General features: G+C 49.6%; 1 protein-coding gene across 1 annotated transcript in view; it reads left to right on the top strand.

Annotated features, from left to right (window-relative positions):
* Positions 1-2,298: 2,298 nt before the first annotated feature.
* The window catches only part of LOC125447147 (GATOR complex protein WDR24-like), a 34,851-nt gene continuing 22,757 nt past the window's right edge, over positions 2,299-14,392 (top strand). Inside the window, exons 1-2 of the mRNA XM_059640475.1 lie at positions 2,299-2,761; positions 11,988-12,577. Of these exons, the coding sequence (XP_059496458.1) occupies positions 12,106-12,577 (472 nt within the window). The 5' untranslated portion in view covers positions 2,299-2,761; positions 11,988-12,105. The remainder of the gene's footprint in view (positions 2,762-11,987; positions 12,578-14,392) is intronic.

The following is a 14,392-nucleotide window of genomic DNA, read 5'->3' as shown; positions in this document are numbered from 1 at the left end:
TCCAGTGAATAGTTTGGAGATCTTTTATCAGTAGATTTAAATTTCTGTGAAACATTATAATTTGGAGGCTTTGGGATGGTAATTACTAATCTATTTGAAAATGGATTACAGCAACAGGAACACGGGTTTGATTTTATCCTCAGGAGATTGTCTGTGTGGAGTTTGCACATTACCCCCGTGCCTGCGTGACTTTCCTCCGGGTGCTCCGGTTTCCTTCCACAGTCCAAATATGTGCAGGTTAGCGTGGATTGGCCGTGGAAAATGCAGGGTTACAGGGATTGGGTGAAGGGGGGAGTCTGGTTGGGATGCTCTCTGGAAGGTTGGTGAGGACTTGATGGGCCAACTGGCCTGCTTCTACACTGTAGGGATTCTATGATTCAATGAGAAATAGGGCACTTCAACCAGAAGCAAGAATAGAAATCACAGGGTCCAGAGTAGTCCCAGACACCCTAACTCAACCAAGCACCTAATTCTGGGCACCACACTTTGGGAAGGAGCTAGGAGATTTACCAGAATGGTGCCATGGTTGAAGAATTAGGGAATTGATGGTATTGATCTCCTTTGAGCAGGGGAGGTTAAGGGGAGATTGATTAGAGATGGTGAGTAGTTTTGACAGGGGTAGGGAGGGGGGAACAGTTTCCAGTGGGTGGCAGGATGGGGACTGTTCAGTGACCAGAGCACACAGCTTTATGATTATTGGTGAAAGAAACTGGTCAACATCAACCTGTGCTCCTTGATTTGATTTGATTTATTATTGTCGTACGTACCTAGGTACAGTGAAACGTTTTGTTTTGTGTGCGATACAGGCAGATCCTACCGTACAAGGTGCGTTAGGGTAATAGAGCAGAGCGAGGAATGCAATGTTACAGCTGCAACGCTAAATGCAAAACTCGAAATGTCCATTCAGCACGCCAATAACCTGAGGGAAGAAGCTGTTCTTGAATCTGTTGGTGTGTGTACTTACAAACTGTACGTCTTCTGCCCGATGGAAGAGGGGTATCTCTTGGGGTCGTAGGTGTGCAGGCACAGGGTGTGGGGGCAGGATGGGAAGTGAGAGGGATGGGGGAATGGGGGTGGGGAGTAGGGGCTGGTATGGGGAATTGGGGGCAGGTACAAAGACTGGAGTCAAATATGAGAACTGGGGGCAGGTAAGAGTGAGGTAGCAGGTACAGGGAGTGGGGGGGCAGATACAGGGAGTGGGGGGCAGGTACAGGGATTGGGGGGCAGGTACAGGGAGTGGGGGGCAGGTACGGGGAATGGGGGGACAGGTATGTCAAGGAGGGACTGTTATAAGGCGTTGGGGCAGATATGGGGTATGGGGAGGGGCAGGTACAAGGAGAGGAGGGAAGTATGGGGTATGGAGAGGGGCACGTAGATGGAGTGGGGGGGCAGGTATGGGGTATAGAAAGGGGAAGAACAGGGAATGGGGAGCAAGTACTGGGAATGGGGAGCAGGTACTGGGAGTGGGGGGACATTTGGGGTATGGGAAGGGGCAGGTACAGCAAGTGGGGGGACATTTGGGGTATAGGGAGGGGAGGTACAGCGAGTGGGGGACATTTGGGGTACAGGGAGGGGCAGGTACAGCGAGTGGGGGGACGTATGGGGTATAGGGAGGGGCAGGTACAGCGAGTGGGGGACGTTTGGGGTATAGGGAGGGGCAGGTACAGCGAGTGGGGGACGTTTGGGGTATAGGGACGGGCAGGTACAGCGAGTGGGGGACGTTTGGGGTATAGGGAGGGGCAGGTACAGCGAGTGGGGGACGTTTGGGGTATAGGGAGGGGCAGGTACAGCGAGTGGGGGACGTTTGGGGTATAGGGAGGGGCAGGTACAGCGAGTGGGGGACGTTTGGGGTATAGGGAGGGGCAGGTACAGCGAGTGGGGGACGTTTGGGGTATAGGGAGGGGCAGGTACAGCGAGTGGGGGACGTTTGGGGTATAGGGAGGGGCAGGTACAGCGAGTGGGGGATGTTTGGGGTATAGGGAGGGGCAGGTACAGCGAGTGGGGGACGTTTGGGGTATAGGGAGGGGCAGTTACAGCGAGTGGGGGATGTTTGGGGTATAGGGAGGGGCAGGTACAGCAAGTGGGGGATGTTTGGGGTATAGGGAGGGGCAGGTACAAGGAGAGGAGGGAGGTATGGGAGTGGGTGCAGCCCTGGCTGGTTGTGTGGTAAAAAGTGTAGGAGTTATTTAAAAACAAACCACAAAGCGTTGCTATGTTCTGGCTGAAAGAGAGAGGAGGAAGCAGATTCGAGGGAGATGTGTATGTAAACACGAAGGGTGGGAAAGGGTAGCGTAGCCCTTTCGAAGGGCTTGCACTGGAAACGATGGACGGAATGGCCTGGTTTGGGGTTGAATTAGTCTCTCCTTTCTTGATGGTGTGGCAGCCTCTTGCTGCTGCTGCTGTTTGCTGTGACTCCATCTGAAATCTGAAGCCTCAGTCCCGAAGACTGGGGCCGGCAGCGACTGCCTATTCACTTCAGTCTGTGGACACTCGGATTGGCCTGGCCTGTCCCAGCTCTGCAGCCGGCTTAAAGCCCATCAGTGATGTGTGAGGCTGTGCTGGGAAGGAGCAGAGCAGCCTGTGCAAGGATTAGCACTGGCAGCCTGCCAATGGGAAGAGAGGGCAGACTGCTGGGTGTGAGCAATGCTGAGGCAGTGTGAGATTGTGCAGCCTGTTCGAAAGGAGCATTGCATTTGTATTGCAGACTGGGCGGTGACAGTGAGGAGCTCTGGTGGTCTGCCCGACTCTTCAGGAGCAGGAGGTATGGTGTCTACTCCCCAGCTGAGCGGCGGTTTTTAGGTGAAGCTTTTTGACAGTGCACAGTGCAGAATAAAGCTTCTCTTTGTTCTAGCTCTCAGCCACATCACACAGCTAACCAGTGGGGTCGGTACTCCTGGCTGGTTTATTGTATGGCCTGCAGTGTGGCCTCACGTTTATTTATTGTGTGTGTGTGTGTGTGTGTGTGTGTGTGTGTGTGTGTGTGTGTGTGTGTGTGTGTGTGTGTGTGTGCGCGCGCGCACGTGCATATGTGTGTGCGTGTGTGTGTGTATGTATGTGTGTGTGTTTGTGTGTGTGTATGTGTGTGCGCGCGCAGGCGTGTGCGTGTGTATGTGCATATGTGTGTGTCTGTCTGTGTGTATGTGTGTGTGTATCTGTGTATGTGTGTGTGCGCGTGGATGTGCATGTGTGTGAGTGGATGTGCATGTGTGTGTGTGCACGTGTGTGCGTGGATGTGCGTGTGTGTGAGTGGATGTGTGTGTGTGTGTGTGTCAGTGTATGTGTGTGTGCATCTGTGTATGTGTGTGTGTGTGTGTGTGTGTGCGTGTGTGTGTGTGTGTGTGTGTGTGTGTGGATGTGCGTGTGTGTGTGTGTGTGTGTATCTGTGTGTAGGGGGGTGGTTGGCGGTGCCATGTTGGTGGGAGGGCAGTATCAGGAGTGTACCCCAGTCTGAAGTCAAATCCTGGGTAGACAAAAAAACGGCAGATTCTGGAATCCTTGGTGGACAGACAGGAGGCTGGAAGAGCACAGCAGGCCAGGCAGCATCTGGAGTAAAGGAGCAGTCAATATTTCAGGTATAAGTGATAATGGGAACTGCAGATGCTGGTGAATCCAAGATAATAAAATGTGAGGCTGGATGAACACAGCAGGCCCAGCAGCATCTCAGGAGCACAAAAGCTGACGTTTCGGGCCTAGACCCTTCATCACAGAGGGGGATGGGGTGAGGGTTCTGGAATAAATAGGGAGAGGGGGAGGCGGACTGTAGATGGAGAGTAAAGAAGATAGGTGGAGAGGAGAGTATAGGTGGGGAGGTAGGGAGGGGATAGGTCAGTCCAGGGAAGACGGACAGGTCAAGGAGGTGGGATGAGGTTAGTAGGTAGGAGATGGAGGTGCGGCTTGAGGTGGGAGGAAGGGATGGGTGAGAGGAAGAACAGGTTAGGGAGGCAGAGACAGGCTGGACTGGTTTTGGGATGCAGTGGGTGGAGGGGAAGAGCTGGGCTGGTTGTATGGTGCAGTGGGGGGAGGGGACGAACTGGGCTGGTTTAGGGATGCAGTAGGGGAAGGGGAGATTTTGAAGCTGGTGAAGTCCACATTGCTACCATTGGGCTGCAGGGTTCCCAAGCGGAATATGAGTTGCTGTTCCTGCAACCTTCGGGCGGCATCATTGTGGCACTGCAGGAGGCCCATGATGGACATGTCATCTAAAGAATGGGAGGGGGAGTGGAAATGGTTTGCGACTGGGAGGTGCAGTTGTTTACTGCGAACGGAGCGGAGGTGTTCTGCAAAGCGGTTCCCAAGCTTCTTTAGAAACATTTTGACTGCTCTTGTCTTCCAAATGCTGCCAGGCCTGCTGTGTTCTTCCAGCATTTGTCTCCCATAAAGTCAAATCCTCTCTGTTTAGTCAGGTTCAACGCTGGGTTACTGAATTCAGGAATTTGTGTGTGTCTCTCTCCCCCTTCCTCTCTTTAAAATGGTACCGACCCCTCCCCTGCACCTGCCACACCCACTCCCTGCACCTGACACCCCACCTCCCTGCACCTGTCATCCCCCCCACTCCCCGTACCAACCCCCCAATCTCTGTACCTGCCCCCCCGACCTGCCCCTGCTCTCTTGTCCCCTCCCCGCATATCTATTCCTGCCCCCCAACTCCTGTACCTGACCCCAGCCCCGTTCCTGCCCTAATTCCTGAAGTTGACCAGTTACACTGGACAGAACATTGACTGATCTGGCCCCAGGACTTCTCTGCTTTGTTCTTCTGTGCCTTAGCTCACAGTAACTCCCATTCCCCATCACCCGCTGCATTCACCCACCCACAGCTGAGGTCGGCCGAGCGACAGCTCAGTTTTACAATTCTCAAACTTTTAATCTTCCCATGGCAGGGTTTCTCAGAGAACGGGGTGTGTCAGGACCCCACGTGGGGCCTCCGAGGGATCTCAGGTTTTGGTCTGGACTGGGTTATAGTACCTTCCTTCTTAGAAAGGTTCCAGATCTTCCCGGTAACCAGAAAAACCCTCAGGAGGATAGGCAGAGGGAGGAATAGATGACCAAGAGAGAAAAAGATGGTGGCGGGAGAGAGAGAGAGAGAGAGAGAGAGCGAGACAGAGAGGGAGACAACGAGTAGAGAAAAACAATCCATTCACTTCACTTGGAAGACCCTTGGAACCCACAATGTAAATACAGTTTGTCACATTTATATACAAATTTGGAGCAGAAATACCCCATTTAGAACTTCAAGCCTACAGTGCCCCATTCATCGCTGTTGGTGTTTTCAATTCCACATTTCCACCTATTCCACAAAAACCTTTGGTTCTCTTCTCATTGAAGTGTTTATACAGAGTCAATGCATTACAGTACAGATAGAGGCGGTTCGACCCATTTCTGATCATGAAACACTAACTCCACACTAAAAATATTCAGTGACACCACCTCCAAGCAAAAAAATTTCCTTTGTCCCTGTCCTAAAGGGCGACCCACCCCAACTTTAAAAAGTGTCCTCCAGTTTGGGGTTTCCCCTCAAGACTGAACATCAATTCCACGTCCTCTTGTCAACACCATTCAAGATTTTAACCACTTCAATCAAATCGCCCATCCTCCTTCTAAGCTCCAGTGATATAAGCCCAGTCTGTCCAACCTTTCCTCAAAAGACAGACCACTCATTCCAGGTATTAATCTATCCAATTGAAACAGGCCAACTGAGATGAGGAGGGTGATAATGGGAACTGCAGATGCTGGAGAATCCAAGATAACAAAGTGTGGGGCTGGATGAACACAGCAGGCCAAGCAGCATCTCAGGAGCACAAAAGCTGACATTTCGGGCCTAGACCAGGCTCTCTGATGAAGGGTCTAGGTCCGAAATGTCAGCTTTTGTGTTCCTGAGATGCTGCTTGGCCTGCTGTGTTCATCCAGTTTCACACTTTGTTATCTGAGATGAGGAGGGAATGTTTTCACACAGTTGTGAACTTTGAAGAATTCAATATCCCAGACTGCTGTGGCTGCTGATTTGTTGAGTTGAAATTAATAGCCATTTGGACACCAACAGAATGATGGAATATAGGGATAAACAGGAAAGTGCTCACGTTGGAGGGGAGATCAGTTCAAAGGGCTCAATGGCCTACTCCTGCTCATAATTTCTCAGGTTAGCTTCTTAAATCTCTTTCTAGGATCTACACAGTAAGACAGCTCTAGAAGAAAAATCACAGGTCTTGTCCTGTTCTCTTTGGTTTCCCAAGTGGATTTATTGGGATTACCATGGGTTATGATCACACGAGCTTGGGATTACGACCCTCTTTCTGGTTACCAGCTTGAGGTTTGCATGTTTCGCTGGGTTTTCTGTGGAGGTGGAAGAAATGGAACTGCCTTGTGTGACCTTCCCCTTTCTAGTTCCTTCTCCAATGTGTCACTGGAGCCGAAATCACTGTGATTTTGCATGGGGCTAGGCAGGAAAGAATGTAGAAATTGGTGCCACATTTTCCCTCCCTTTCTGCTCAGTCGTGCTGGGGATGTTACATTTAGTCTGATTAGGTTGTGGGGGTTAGCGAGATAAGCTGAAACTCTGGGTCACCTCCTTTTTCTCAGCCCAGGGACTGAATGTAGTGTTCCCCTGGGATGGCCTCTGTTAATTCTGAGGTTGAGAAACTGGGGATTACTTTGTCCTGTGTAGTTCAGTCCATCACCCTGTAACACATTGATTTATGAAACTCAATCTGTTACCTTTACATCTTACTTCATTCTGCATCCCAGAGAATGGGCGATGAGCCAGATATGAAATTCCATTCTTCATCCACATTCATGTGGTCACTATTTACCAACTCCCCAGCAAACATCCCTGTTTGCTACATTCCACAGTGTTGTCCCTGCCTACAGTTCAAGATAGATTAGCAGCACAGGCTGATACAGCACAGAAGGAAGCCATTCATAGAATCCCTACAGTGTGGAAGCAGGCCATTTGGCCCAACAAGTCCACACCGAGCCACCAAACACCATTCCACCCACACCCAGCCCCCTACCAAATCCTTGTAATCCTGCATTTCCCATGATTAATGCACCCAGCCTGCACATTCCTGGGCACTACGGGCAATTTAGCACGGCCAATCCAACAATCTGCACACCTCTCGACTGTGGGAGGAAACCGGAGCGCCCGGAGGGAACACACACAGACACGGGGAGAATGTGTAAACCCCACACAGACAGTTACCCGCTGAGCCACCATGTCACCCAACCCATTCAGCCAATGAACCCTGCACCCACTGTTTGTAAAAGCCCTCTGCAATTAGTCACACACCTGCTGCTCTTTCCCTGCAACACTGAGAAATGTTCCTTTTTGCAGGAATTTATCCAATAAAACCTCCTGTGAAATCTGCTTCACTGTCCCTTCAAGCAGCACAACCTGGATCACGGCTGTGTTGAAAATCAGCACGGTTGCTCAGCGGTTATCACCGCTGCCTCACGGTGCTAAGGACCTGGGTTTGATTCCAGCCTTGGGCAATTGTCTGTGTGGAGTTTGTACATTCTTCCTGTGTCTGTGTGGGTTTCAAGGATAGTGGGGTGGTCTGGGTGGGATGCTCTTTGGAGGGTCAATGTTGACTTGATGGGCTGATTGGCCTGCTTCCACACTGTTGGGATTCATTGCAGCATTGCTATTCTCATAGGTGCCACCCACCGCTGATGACCTCCTCTAGCTTTACAAGGCTCTGTGTGACCTTGTGTGGTATTTCAGAGTGGAAGAATGTTGCTACCTGTCCTCATCCCTTAGACTGGGTCTCAGGGCCTGCAGGAGGTGGGAGCACAGTGGTATTGTGGCTGGATTAGTCATTATTTTGAGGGTCCAAGGTTCAAATCGCAATGCTGCAGATAGCAGAATTTGAATTCAGTAAAATTTAGCGTTAGAAGTCTAGTGACAACTGTGAGTTAATTGTTGTTAAAAATGCATCTGCTTCACTAATGTTCTTTAGGGAAGAAAACTGCCATCCTTACCTGGGGCTACATTTGACCCCAGACCCACAGCAATGTTATTGACTGGTAACTACCCCCTGGGGGCAATTGTAATGTCGGCAGTTAGGGATCCAGCAATACCAAATTCCTATGAATGAATAAAAGAAGTGACTTAAAGTGGTAGAGAAACTACTGCTGGGGAGCCTTAAGAAGAAGAGGCCTTTTTTCCGAATGAGAGGTAGTATATTGAATAACAAGAACTATCTACAAGTTGGATTGGCCAGTTAGACATTGTTACTAAGACAACTGAGAGACCTCTGTCCCTTCAAGACCCAGAAATACTTACCGTTTTCCTAGCCAAAACTGTATGATGTCATCGGATTGGGTGGAGCTCGTTGCCATCTCTAAACTTAACTCTTTAAGAACCATTTCCTCGAGTAAGTCCCTTCTCTATCCCTCTGTGATTGGCAGCCACTCCTTCAGCTTGTCAGGCCCCAAGGTCTGGGATTCCTTCCCTGAAACCTTTTTGTCTCTTTCCTCCTTTAAACTTACAATTTGCTCAGGCTTCCAGTCACCTGACCTAATGTTACCAGAGATAGTAGGATCTGCAGACGCTGGAGAATCTGAGATAACAAGGTGTTGAGCTGGATGAACACAGCAGGTCAAACAGCATCAGAGGAGCAGGAAAGCTGATGTTTCAGGCCTAGACCCTTCTTCAGACCCTTTTTCTGTAGAAGGGTCTAGGCTTGAAATGTCAGTTTTCCCGCTCCTCTGATGCTGCTCAGTCTGCTGTGTTCGTCCGGCTCTACACTGTGTTATCTCTGATATTGCCTGATGTGGCTTGGGGCTAGTTTGGTTCCCATGATGCTATACAAACAGAAGTTGTTGTTGTTGATAAGAAAAGCCTCTGACCAAAACTCTGAGCTCACAAAGTTCATAAGGGTCAGCACAGTGGTCGTTTCGCTCGCATCAAGGGCACTGGCTAAAGCTTTGGGGATGTGAGTTCGAATCCCACCATGGCAACTAGAGCAATTTAAGTTCAATTCACAAAGGAAAAAAACATTAATCTCAATTACAAATTGTACTAACTCAGTCAGGTTCACTGGTGCCATTTTAGAGAACAGAATCTGATATCCTTATCCAGTCTGTGCTCCAAGTGACTCGAGACCCACAACAAAATGGTCAACTCTTGAATGCCTCTTGAAATGTTTAGTTCAAAGACAATTAAGGATGTGAAGCACAAGCTGCCCTCACCCATACAGGAATAAATTAAAACGGAAAATAACAGCCCCAGCAAAGAAGAAATCTGAAGTTCGTTGTAGATTTATTTAAACCTAGGTGCAGTGAAAAATGAGTAATGTTGCCATGTTCCAACACTATCTTGGATTGCAGAATAAGTTTCTGACCAAATTATAGAATTGGTAAAGTACTGAATGTATTAATATGAAATTGATATTACTAAAACTGAAATGACTTCAAAAGTTTATCAGGACTGGTTTTGCTGGCTCTGTGAGGGAGGGGTACAGGAGATCACAGACCCTTCAGGGACAGCTCTAGCTCGAAGGGGAGAGTATTGGAGAAGCAGCTGATTGAGCTGTTCACGAAAACAGCCTCTATTTTTGTCCACGCCCTTATTACTTCAGTGTTTAGTTTCACAGCTCTATAATTAGGAAGGGGAACTCAATTATCTAGATGGAACAGCTGTAAGAATCTGACTCATGGCTTGGACTTGGCTTTCCCATGAGTCTGCCGGATCCCCACTCCCCCACTCCCTGACTCCCACCAACCCTCCGCCCCAACCCCACTGTGTGAGAGACAGAAACTGAGTTGGAGCTCAGTGATTCCTCACAGCTACAGTTCGAGAAAGCAATGCAGGCTGATATAGTACAGTAGGCCATTCAGTCCATCAACCTAGCACCCGCTCTTAGAAGAAAACCCCTCAGATTAGTTCCAGCCCAGTCTGCAACCTAGAGAAATGTTCCATTTTGCGGGAATTTATCCATTGTATCTGCTCCTTCATGCAGAACAATCTGAATCACAGCACCAAGCTCTGTTGGAAATAATCTCACCTCTCACATTTGCATAGTGTCCTTCCACTCTCGCAGCCGGCACCTCATGGCTCAGTCATTTACTTTAAAAATACAGTCACCTTAGGGCAAACCTTACAGCCAAAAGGTGCACAGCAAGATCCCGCTGGCAGCAGGAATGATCGTTTGATCTGTTCTGGAGCGGATTGTTCAGTAATGGATCCTGGGCAGATTGTAACCTACTGTCCATGGTGTAACAACTCACTCATCCTTTAGGAGGGAAATCTGCCATCTTTACCCAGTCTGGTCCACATGTGACTCCAGGCCCACAGCAATGTAGCTGATTTTTAACTGTCCTTTGGGCAATTAGGAATGGACAATAAATCCTGGCGAAGCCAGCAACACCTGTATCCCATGGACAATTTTTTTTAAAGGAATGGTCAGGCCAGAAGTGAGTACATTTGTCCATTGCTGTCTAATGTTCAGAACGATTGGTGGTTTCTCAGATCCTAAAGCAGCCCTTGTTGTAGGGAATTTCTTGTTCTGTTGTGTCAGTATGTGCTGTAGCAATCAGCACTTGGTGAATGTTGTAACATTCAGGGCTACAGGCAAGGGAGCTACAATTGGTTGTTCCAAAATATTACATTCAATTCTGCCTAGCAGCAGGGGAGGAGTTTGTAGCAAAGGTTTCAATTGGTCATGACAGTAGAGGGGCGGGGCTAAAAAGGAACCTTGGACCTTTCTGCCATCTGGATCATGACAGTGGCCCGTATGCAACAAGAACCCGGGCAACATTCTGGATGAGGTTGCAAGAAACATTCATGCCACCTAGATGCCAGGCAATGACCATCTCTGCTTTTCATTGAAAGGCATCAATCCAGCAGTGAATACCCCACTGTTAACATCGAGTTGTACCAAGAACCAGCAATGAGAATCAACCAGCCATATCCATACTGTGGCCCACAAGAGCAGATCAGAGGCTGGGAATCCTGCAGCGAGGAACCCACCTCCTGGCTCTCCAAAGCCTGTCCACCAAGTCAGGAATCTGATGGAATACTCCCCACTTTCCTGGATGGGTGCAGCTCCAACAACACTCAAGAAGCTTGAGATTATCCGGCCCACTTGATTGGCACCACATCCACCACCCCAGCATTCACTCCCTCCACCACCGATGCTCAGTAGCAGCAGTGTGTGTAGCATCTGCAAGATCCTGTGCATAAATTCACCCAGGCTCATTAGCACCTTCCAAACCCATCCAGAAAGACAAGGGCAGCAGATACATGGGAACACCACCAGTTGTAAGTTCCCCTTCAAACCACACCCTATCCCCTCCATCCTGACATGGAAATATATCACTGTTCCTTCACTGTCACTGGGGCAGAAGCCTGGAACTCCCTCCCTAACTGCACTGTGGACCACCTTCTCAAACACAATAAGGGGTGGGCAATAAGTGCTGGACTTGCCAGTGATACCCACATCTCAGGAAAGATTCCGTGGAGAAAGCTGGAATGCAGCCGCCAATACACTCCAAGCCAAAAGGGCCCTGAAAGTTACCACTGAGCTAGGTTTGCTGTTACTGGGGAGGCGATGGCTGTGAATCCAGAGACCCAGGTAATGCTCTGGGGACCTGGGTTCGAATGCTGTCGTGGCAGAATTTGAATTCAATAAAATATCTGGAATTAAGAGTCTAATGATGGCCATGAATCCATTGTTGAATGTTGGAAAAACCCATCTGGTTCACTAATATCCTTTTAGGGAAGGAAACTGTCATCCTTACCTGGTCTGGCCTACATGTGACTCCAGACCCACAGTAATGTGGTCGACTCTGAACTGTCCTCTGGGCATTTAGGGATGGGCAATAAATGCTGCCTGGCCAGCGATGCCCTCATCCTATGAATGAATAAATTGAAGATGACCACTATTCTGGATTCCTGGGTGGGTAAGCTTGGAGGGGAGAGGATGGGGGAAGGGGAGGTTGCAATCTTCTTTGTTCTGAGCCACTGTTACCCACATGTTTTGATCCTCCTGCAGAGCCCCGGTTATCATGGTAATGCATGCCAATGACCGTCAGCTGTCGGCCACGACAGTCAGGCTCGGTGGCTGGAGGACGCCACGGGTGGCCGAGTGAGCTGCCCCCCTCGCCGGCACCATGGCAAGAATGGCCACGGCTTTGGGCGGCAGCGTCGTCGGGGGGCGCACCATGTCCTGCAGCCTGGACGCGCCCGCCAACGCCATCAGTGTCTGCCGTGACGGCTCCCAGGTGGCAGTGGCCGGGCGCAACATCTTCAAGGTCTACGCCATCGAGGAGGAGCAGCTGTGCGAGAAGGCCAACCTGCGGGTAGGCCGCAAGCCTTCGCTCAACCTCAGCTGTGCTGACGTGGCCTGGCACCAGGCGGAAGACAATCTGCTGGCCACGGCCGCCACCAATGGGGCAGTGGTGACCTGGAACCTGGGCAAACAATCCCGCAACAAGCAGGACCAACTCTTCATGGAGCACAAGCGCACAGTCAACAAGGTGTGTTTCCATCCTGTGGAGGTACACATCCTCCTGAGTGGATCCCAGGACGGCTCCATGAAGTGCTTCGACTTGAGGAGGAAGGAGTCCGTCTGCACCTTTTCAGGTAGGCGCCTGACTGAGCCCGATAGAGTTTGGAAGGTTGAGGGATGGTCTGACTGAAACTCCCAGGGTACCGAGAGGCCTGGATAAAGTGGATGCAGAGACAACGTCTGCACCAGCAGAAGAGACTGGGACCCTGGGCCCACAGCCTCAGGGTGAAGGGACGACCCTTTAGAACTGAGGTGAGGAGGAATTCAAACTCCACCATGGCAGATGGAGGAATTTGAATCCAATTAGAGGCACCATCATCGAATCATACAGCACGGAAACAGACCCTTCAGTCCAACCAATCCATTATTCCAAAATAAACTAGTCCCACCTACCTGTGCTTGGCCCGTATCCCTCCTAAGATTTTTTTATTCACATACTTATCCAAATTAAAAGAAAAGTCTAGAACTAAGAATCTACTGATGACCGTGAAACCTTTGTTGATTGTCATAAAAACCCACCTGGCTCACCAATGTCCGCCAGGGAAGGAAATCTTCCATTTTCACCTGGTCTGGCCTACATGTGACTCCAGACCCACAGCAATGTGCTTGACTATCAACTGTCCTCTGGGCAGTTAGGGATGGCCAATGCTTCTGGCCCAGCCAGAGATGCCCACATCCTGCGAATGAATGATGGAGAAAAAAAAGTCTTCAGCCAGAGGGTGGGGAATCTGTGGAACTCATTGCTACAGAAGACTGTGGAGGCCTTGTCATTGAATATCTTCATGACAGAGATAGATAGGTTCTTGATTACAGGTAGTTTTAGTATAATGCATGTTTCATTAGCACAAATAGGCTGTAACGTGACTGATAAATAGTGGACACTGTTTGGCCAATGCAAACTTTCTGTTGTACAGGTATAATGTCTTTCCTCTGGCGATTTCCCCATTACGCAATTTTCTGCTTCGGTTTTCTACAGTGCAAGGTCATGCAAGAACGCAACTATCCCATAATAGGAGAACTACCTGTAGTAAGGAGATCAAGGGTTATGGGGAAAAGGCAGAAGAATCAGATTGAGAACCATATGGCGGAGCAGATGAGATGGGCTGAATGGCCTAATTCTGTCCCTATTTTTATGGACGTGCTGCTGAGGAGTTACTGAGAGTACTCCATATTTGCAGAAATGTAGGATTCATAATTGGCCATTGTCCTTGGCCCACCACAAAGTTCATTCTTGTTTTAAATCCCCCTTCTTCCTTCCATGGGATGTATGTGCCAGTCCATCCCTAATTGCCCCTTGAACTGAATGGCTTGCCAGGCTATTTCAGATGGTGATTACAAGCCAACCATATCATTTTTGAGTCTGGAGTCACATGCAGAGCGGGCAAGGATGGCCCTAAAGGACATGGGTGAACCTAAGAATGGTCACTGCCACTGAGACTAGCTCACAATACCAGATTTTATTAATCCAATTGATTCTAAACTCCATCCACCGTAATGAGATTCGAACCCATGTCCCCAGAACATTAACCTGGAATGCTAGTCCAGGGCTGTTACCACTTTGCCCTGCTCTCCCCTACTCCGGTTCCCATGCCAATTATTCCTAAAGCTGACTGTTTAAAATCTCAGATTCTTGTCTGACCTCCTGGGTTGGGCTCCTAACCTTCCTGGAGGAACAGTCACTGTGGCATATTCCTGTGCCCAGCATGGTCGGCTGCTGGGACCCTCGCCCAAGCCTGTGCCAGCTCCAGACCCTGCTCTTCTACTGCTATCTTGTCTGGACTGTTTCTCTAAAGCTCACCCAGTCACTCTTGTACCAGAGATAAAGTAGGAACTGCAGATGCTGGAGAATCTGAGACAACAAGGTGTGGAGCTGGATGAACACAGCAGGC

Source organism: Stegostoma tigrinum, chromosome 38 (assembly GCF_030684315.1).
Source record: "Stegostoma tigrinum isolate sSteTig4 chromosome 38, sSteTig4.hap1, whole genome shotgun sequence".
NCBI classification, from domain to species: Eukaryota; Metazoa; Chordata; class Chondrichthyes; order Orectolobiformes; family Stegostomatidae; genus Stegostoma; species Stegostoma tigrinum.
The sequence above is the reverse complement of the archived record's forward strand: the minus strand, read 5'-3'. Positions and strand labels throughout refer to the sequence as shown.